This window comes from Tiliqua scincoides, chromosome 8 (genome assembly GCF_035046505.1).
Source record: "Tiliqua scincoides isolate rTilSci1 chromosome 8, rTilSci1.hap2, whole genome shotgun sequence".
NCBI classification, from domain to species: domain Eukaryota; kingdom Metazoa; phylum Chordata; class Lepidosauria; order Squamata; family Scincidae; genus Tiliqua; species Tiliqua scincoides.
In genome coordinates this window covers 39,473,009-39,481,404 of record NC_089828.1, presented here as the reverse complement: position 1 = coordinate 39,481,404, position 8,396 = coordinate 39,473,009, and the positions used below count along the sequence as shown (strand labels likewise).

Here is an 8,396-nt window from a genome sequence, read left to right as displayed (position 1 = left end):
TAGAGAATTAATTTCTAAGTCCTATATATTCAAGACCCATAATTAACCTGGACATAACTATGCATTTTCTTTCTTTCTCTCTAGTCTTTTACACTTCCTAGCTTTAGCAAACCCTGGGCAATTCTACTTTTTACTGTATTATTACCAATATATTATTCTAGTCTTCCTCCAAGTAGCTCAGGGTGCCATGCATTGTGCAACCTCCCCCACCATTTTATACTCACAACAACTTTGTGAGATAGGTTAAGTTGAGAGAGGGCAATGTATCCTATGTCCCTTATAGTGCAACCCTATGCATGTCTACTAAGAGAAGCCCCTTTGAGTTTAACAGAGCTTCCTCCCAGGTGTCTGGGAACTGTAACAGTAGAAAGCTTCATTGCTGAGCAGGGAATTGAACCCAGGTTCCCTGCCTCCAGTCTAGATCTGGCACTCTAACCACTTCACTATGCTGCTTCTGCTTGGTTGTGGAAGAATTCCTGTGCATTTGCTATAGAATGCAAGCATATTGCCCTGGATTTTAGAATGCATATTGCATTCTATGGTGCACAGATTTCACATGTTTTTTGGCAGGGACTCATCTCTCACTTTCACCCTGTGTGAACCAAGAAAGTTGGCTGTGCACAGCGAAAAAGGAATCTGGTCATGGTAGGCAACTTGATTACAAGGAAGCTTGCTCAGCATTATTGATCTTCTCATTGAGAACCCTAGAAAAGTCTCAGGACCCCCAAGGTTTTCAGAACAGTTTAGTCCAAAGCATATGTTCTTTATGCATTCAATGTATAAAGGTGGGTTATAGCTCAGGGATAGGGCACTTGTTTGTATGCAAAAGATGCCAGGTTCAACCTCTGGCACCTTCAGATAGCAATGGGGGGGGGGGGGGCGGCGCAAACCCTGTCTGAACTCCTGGAGAGTCACTGCCAGTTACTGAGCTAGTAATAACACAGGCCAACACACATTTTGCTTCCTTAAATGTTACACCAATTCCTGGGTATATTTGGGGTGCTGATTCCAAAAATGGCATCTGTTTTGCCCTATCACATCTAGTTTTGTAGATATAGTATAGCCTCTTTAGTGAATGGTTCAAGCAGCTTCCTCACGAGGAAGCCTACACCATGGCTTCCTCATGAGGAAGCTGCTTGAACCATTCACTAATGAGGCTATACTATATCTACAAAACTAGACGTGATAGGGCAAAACAGATGCCATTTTTGGAATCAGCACCCCAAATTCATATCAAACCACCATAAAGTTTGGGAAAAACTTTTCTGACCCTCAATTTTGTAGGCCTGTGTAAACTGACTCAGTTTAAGGCTGCTTCTCTGTGTTCAATTACCTAGGGCAGTGTTTCTCAAACTGTGAGTCGGGACCCACTAGGTGGGTCCCGAGCCAATTTCAGGTGGGTCCCCATTCATTTCAATATTTTATTTTTAATATATTAGACTTGATGCTACCATAGCATGTGACTGCATTTGGGGAAATATTACAGACCTGTACTTTTAACAGACTACTATGTATATACTTTTAACAATGATAGTAAATAGGACTTACTCCTGGGTAAGTGTAGGTAGGATAGCAGCCTGGGATTGTTAAAAATTTCCCTGCTCGATGATGTCACTTCTGGTCATGACATCACTTCCAGTGGGTCCCAACAAGATTCTTTTTCTAAACAGTGGGTCCCGGAGCTAAATGTGTGAGAACCACTGACCTAGGGTGATGCTGATGGAAAATGTAACTGCTGATTCCACCCCAATATATATGCATTTATTTGAAGAACACCTGTACAAAGAAACTATGCATGCAAGTTTTTCATGTGCTTGGGAATCCTTGAACAGCAGTGATCCTCACTGTGTAGTCAAAACCTTCTGAGTATAGAAAGGGGCTCTCAACGGATGTTCTAAAAAATCAGTTGAGGAGCAGTTGGTAACTGCAACACCACAACCATGCACTCACTGAATTTAATAAATCACTTTGCAACTTTCCCAATAGGCAAGTTAAGCTGTGCACCTTTAAAAGATCCATAGTGCAAGAATATTGGTCAATGCTGCTTGTCATGTAGGAATTAGAGAGAAACTGCATTTGCCTAAATTCTCTCTTCTGCATAATTGTTAAAAACAAAAGAGGCTTTTGCTGTTTTGTAGCTCATCATCCCCCCTTTTACTCTCTTTCTCCCCCCCCCTTTCTTGGTGACCAGTGGAGCAACCCAATTAGGGTTGGGTGTGTGTTACCCACTTGTCAGTCCAAACTGACCAGTGGACAACAAAACTTCTGCAGAGAAATGCTGCAAGTTGACTTGGAGGAACTGAAGTGATGGAACAAATGGAAGCTCTGATGGAGCTGCTGTTGCTGTTCAGATGTGGGGCAGGCACGGGGGCAGTCTCACCCCACAGTTCACACTAAGAGGTAGGGTGATGACTCCATTCATGCACAAGACGATGCTACTCTTGGAGCAGGGAGTTAGTCTACATGGAACTTGGGGGATCCCTGCCAATTCTACATTTTGCCCTAATAATTCGTGTGTCATGCTAGGGCATGCTGTTAGGAATAAAAATGTCTATATATAAAACAATATGGGGGAGTAAACAGTTGAAGAACATAAGAGCCCTGTTAGATCAGACCAAGCATCCTATTTCCAACAGTGATCTGCCAGATGCTCCCGGAAACCCACAAGCAGGGCATAAAAGAGATAAACGTCCTTTCTTTGCTTCTAGCATATGGTTTTCAGAGATAGACTATCTCTGAATATGGAGGTTCTGGGGAGAATTATAGCCATTTTATTGGTATTCACTGTAAAAAGTATCCTAAATATATTTTACATAAATAAAAAAATAGCTTAATTCCCAATGCACTGTTAATTTTACTCTGTTTCAAGAGATGCAGACGTTACAATTGTACCAAGGCTACTGGATCTACTCATCTGTATTTGCCATTAACTCAAAGCAGTTAGAACCTTGAAAGAAAGAAACAAAAATTCTCAAAATGCATTAAGAATAAAATACGGTATCAAGTATTTTTCTGAACTGAATTTTTTCTGAACTGAACTGAATGAACTGTGCTATTAATCTAAACCAGGGGTGTCCAAACTTTTTGGCAGGAGGGCCACATCATCTCTCTGACACTGTGTCAGGGACCTGGGGAAAAAAGAAGTAATTTACATTTAAAATTTAAATAAATTTACATAAATGAATATATTAGAGATGGGATATGAATAAATGAAGGTTTTGCACTAGCTTGAGGTCTATAAAAGGCCTTGCACAAAGCAAGGCTGGCCTTTCCTTCACTGTCGCTGCTGCATCACACACATGAAACAGCAAGCAGTGGAGGGACCCCTCGTCCCGCAGCTCGCGTGAGAGGTCAAACTGTCACCCTCATGCCGAGAGTAGTCGCATCGGGCCAGCACGGGCTCCAGCAAGTCTCCGGAGGGCCAGAGGCTCATTGGAGAGTGGGGGCTCCCTGAGGGTCAGATTGGGAGTCCTCAAGGGCCGCAAGTGGCCCCCAGGCTGGGGTTTGAGCACCCCTGATCTAAACAAAAGATTATCAGACCTTCTTCCCCACCACCACCCAAAACCGTTGCCAGCATAAGAATTAAAATCTTGAACTTTCTTAATTCACAGTTCTGTTCAATGTCATTTACTGATTGAAAAACAAGTAAGAGCCGTAAACCAGCTGCATTTACTATGACATTGTACCACCCCAACCAGGCAACGGCTGGTAAGAACAGGAAACAGCCTGGAACAACAGGAAATTGTGCCCTCTCATGCCCTCTTAGTGTTTCGGTAATCTTTCTTGCTTACCCTCCTTTCTTCATTCTCTTTGCAGAGTCTTGAACTGCTGAGGTGGACCTCTAGACCTGTCTTTTGACTGACTGAGATCAGCTGATACAAAGACTACTACAGTGACAAAGCTACAAATAACACTGCTATCATCATCTCTTATCAACCTGTTGCCCTTCAGATGTACTTGGACGAACCTCTGGTTCTTATAACCATCTTATCAAACTGGAGGTGGGGCTCAACACCCATCATCTCATCCTGCATCCTGAATTCAGTTTTCACTCTGCCAGTCTCCCCAAGCTGCAAGCATCATTTTCTTTCCACCAGAGTCTGAGACGGCTTCTGATTCAGTCTTTGCTTCCTCTCTAATGCAGTTGTTCATCCAGCCCTCACATAATAATAGCTCCAGTTCTGTTCCCATACTGATTCCTCTAACAGTTCAGTTCTTCTGGAAGATGTCTGATTTAGGGCCAGTCTTAGCAGCCACACCCTCCTCTCTTCATTTAACATTACCCACTCTGCCCCCAGAAGCCCACCTTGCCTTAGTCCACACTCCAGAATTCTGCCACCAGGTCAGTGCCACCAACAACGTCAATGTTATCTTGCTTCATTACAATGCCACGGGGAGGATGAACAACCGGCATCCTCAAGAAGACAAAATGGATGTTCTCAAGATTATCATTTTCACTGCCAGTTGTCTCATTGTCCTGGAGAATCTGCTGGTGCTGTTGGCTATCATCCGAAAGGTGAGAGCCCATCGGTGGGTCTACTCTTGCATTGCCAGCATCACTCTCAGTGATCTACTGGCTGGAGTAGCCTACTTGATCAACCTCTGCTTGTCAGGAAGCAGAACTTTCCATCTGACACCCACAATGTGGTTCCTTCGTGAAGGGATTCTCTTTGTTGCTTTGGCAGCCTCCATCTTCAGTCTGCTGGTGACAGCTGTCGAGCGTTACAGTGCGATGGTAAGGCCCATTGCTGAGAATGAGGCCGGCAAGACTATACGCCTGAGAGTCCTCATTGCCTTCTGCTGGGGCCTGGCCATCCTCATTGGCTTGCTCCCTTTAGTGGGCTGGAACTGTGTTTGTGATTTCACCAGATGCTCCTCTCTGCTGCCCCTCTACTCCAAGGACTATATCCTCTTCACTGTGGTTATGTTCAGCATAATCTTGATGGGTGTTGTGGGTCTCTACACTTCCATCTACTTCTGGGTCCAGAGAACTGCCATGAATGCCATCTCAAGAAGTGCACGTAAGAGATCTCTGCGGCTGCTGAAGATGGTATTGATGATCCTTGGTGCTTTCCTCTTTTGTTGGATCCCGCTCTTTGTCCTCCTGTTGCTTGACTACTCTGTGGCTGGGACCGAGAAGCTCTATAAATACTTTGGCTGGGCCCTGACCTTGGCAGTGTTCAACTCATTCATTAACCCCATCATCTACTCCTTGGGAAGCCAGGAGATAAGGAGAGCAGTGGTCGAGCTTCTCTGCTGCTGTTGTATCCGGGCTGGGCTGAAAGGCCCTGGAGACTGCTTCGTTGCACCAGATATGCTTTCAGGCTCCTCCACAGGCGAGAGCTCCTTGAAGATACGTGAGAGTTTCCGTAGCTCTGTGGCCCTCAACAGAAGGGCCAGAGAACCACTTTCAAGCAATTCCAGCATGATGAGCACTGTACCATGACACTTCAGTGTTGCACCAGGCTCTGGACTAGAACCTTAATCCCTCACTGAAGATTTTCAAGCCGGAGATGCTGGAGGTGCTCTAGGAGGATTTTGTGCTGTATGCAGGAAGTTGGACTAGATGACCTTGTGGGTTACTTCCAACTCTATGATTCTGTCAGATGATTGTTTCTGAAAAATACCAGAAGATTCAACCAGGAACAGTGGCATTATTTTCTTATGGTGTATTCCGTGGTTTTGCTTATATACAGCAACTTTTCAAAATTAGGTCAACATATGTACAAGACAGGTATTCTGTTTCACGTTTAGGCTCAGTTCAGCCACCATGCCAAACCACAATTAAGGAAGTGAGTTTGCAAACCATCATTGATGCTAATTACACTTTGGCATGGTGGAAGAAAGGAGGAATTTTAAAAAATCTGTTTTGTTTTTGAATTCATCTTTATTCAATGCATTACATGATCTGCAAAAGATGGGGGACAGGACTGTTCTGGTATTATTATTGTTGGTGTTCCATACTCTGCTGTGTCTTGAAGTGGGTTTTATCAGACTCAAAACGTTGGCTTGGTTGAGATCAGTAAAACTTTGGCTTGCAATCCTCTTCAATGCTGCCCCAAATGGGCTAATGTGCCAGCTTCTGGCTGATCCAGTACTGGCTGTGGAGGGTGCGGATACACTCACCAAGCTTAAATTGATAGGACTTGACACAGCAAGCTTGGGTATGATTGGTTTAAGTGAAGCCTACAGGACTATCAAGGAAAGATTGCTTGATATTGAGCGTCAAGAGCTATTCTGTGCAGCTAACACCATTTGCTCCCCTCTCCATCTGCACATCCCAGTCAGTTTTGGGAAGCCGGCTTCTTTCTTTTATCATCTGCAGTGCCCACAGGCTTGCAGAGCATTCACCCTTGCAAGATGCAATGCATTTCCATCAGCTCTGCTAGCGGGCAGGTTTAGTGGCATTCCCTACTCAGAAAGAAGATGTACCTATGACAGGAATTGCGTGGAGACATTACATCATATATTTTTTTATTGCCCACTGCATGACACCCTTTGTAAGAACTATCTGGCTCCACTGCTGAACATAATGCAGGGTTAGGAGGATTCATTTAAATTACAAACCCTTCTTTCTATAGAGGAAACTGACTCTCTTGACAAGGTTGCCAAGTTTGTTTCTGGGATACTGGCAGGACAGAATTCTGAAACTTCTGCTATATTATGGTGAGTGGGGGGAGGGGGTATTGGATGATTATGATTGCTTTATTGTTTTTGTGTGTGTGTGTGTTCTGGATGTTTGTTTGTTTGTTCTGTATTTCCTTTATCTATGCCAATAAAGGTCTTATGTAAAAAATGTATGTATTATTGCTGGTGTCCTATTTAATTGGGGTGTTTGCTTTATATGCTCAATAACGAAGAGAGAATTACATGAATATAGCTGACTTCTCTTTCATATAGATATAAATGGGGACTCGGAAAGGTGGATTTTTCTATAATACTAAGGGCGCAATCCTAACCTGTGCCAGCACTGGATGCCATAAACATGCCATAAAGCACGCTGACAGCACCTGGTGAGTAAAAAATGCAGGCGCCAGGCCCACGCCAGTTAAGTGCCAGGCCCGGTGCCTGCAGGAAGATGTGCTGCCACTGGGGATGAGTGCAACCACCAGGTGGCTATGTGGGGGGGGGGGAGAGGACAGAACGAAGGTGGGGTGCTGAGAGGAACCAAAGAAGGAGAGTGTGGGGATGGTGGAGTTCTGCTCTACTGTATCCTGAACTCAGTGTCAGGTCGGAAGGCCTGAAACAGGGTCTCTCAAATCTGTGCCAGCAAAGTAGCCAGCACAGGTTTGAGAAGCCCCTTTGCAGGGAGGAGACCTCTAGTTGCTTCCTGGCGCTTACTGGATATGGTGGTAGCTGCTTTGGGTGCAGGGAAGATCAGGATTAGGTTGTTAGTTGCCCACTAGTCCTGAGAATGTGACCCTCTCTCTCCAGTGACAAGGCCATCACAAAACTGAGTTCCAGCACAGCCCTGCTTACTTATTTGAAGATACAAATGGGGATGAGGGGTTTGGTTAACCAGCTGCAGATGCCACAGTAGGCCTTAACTTTACATGGAGGACTTAACTTTCCTTACTGCTGCTCCAAATGGAATGAAGCACAAAAGTTTTATCTATCTGGAACAATTCCTGTTTTCTGGCACCTACCCCATTAAACAGCCAACTCTATTCGTGGTTTTTTTTGTTTATTTGTTTAATTCTGGATCTCCTGAAGTTAAATCTCTGGGTGGAGAAGAAGGCATACACACTTTGACAAATAGGCACATAAACAAGTACAAATGCTGCAACCCTAAATCATGCAAGCACGCATGGACACTCTGACAAATAACTGTACTATGTAGTAGATATTGCTACAGCATTATTATATCGATGTTATATATAGTTCATAGTTTCATTTGGTCTATTTTGTTGTAAATAAAGAGAAAGAAAGAATGCAGATTTCAATATTCTTTATCTTTTTAATTTTGCATTTGATTTTTCCATCCTCATGACTAATGTTGCCAGGTTGGATGCAGCCCAAAACCCAAGTTCTCTGAGGCCTGGCTTGGTAATGTTACAAGACTGTCAACCCCTGAAAAAAGAAGGGGGGGGGGAATCTGGTAGCAAAGTGGAACCCAGAGGTAAAGAACCCAGAAGTGACCCATAAATGGTCTGAGATTAATCTTTGCTTCTCTACCTAAGGAAAAGCTAGAGATGCAGGGTTACTTTAGGCAAACTTGAGACTGAAGCCTTTTTCTTTTTTAAAAGTATCTCCAAAAATCTCAAATTCACACAAAACAGGGATTGCAGTTTATAAGTACCAGGAATTAGGAATTGGCAGTAAAGGCCTCATGGAGATCTGTAATAGAAAAAGGTTCCTGATATGTTTTTGCAAAACTCAGTTTGCAAAGGTTTGAT

At 43.8% G+C, this 8,396-nt stretch overlaps 1 protein-coding gene across 1 annotated transcript; it reads left to right on the top strand.

The window, feature by feature from the left end:
- The first annotated feature begins 4,041 nt into the window (after positions 1–4,041).
- On the top strand, positions 4,042–6,732 carry S1PR4 (sphingosine-1-phosphate receptor 4). The gene has a single exon (XM_066635886.1). It carries the CDS (start codon positions 4,139–4,141, stop codon positions 5,444–5,446), a length of 1,308 nt encoding a protein of 435 aa, XP_066491983.1. The 5' UTR covers positions 4,042–4,138; the 3' UTR covers positions 5,447–6,732.
- The last annotated feature ends 1,664 nt before the right edge of the window (positions 6,733–8,396 follow it).

Bases quoted from the DNA above. Each gene is read 5' to 3' on its own strand.
- S1PR4 (XM_066635886.1), top strand. From the start codon at position 4,139: ATGCAGTTGTTCATCCAGCCCTCACATAATAATAGCTCCAGTTCTGTT.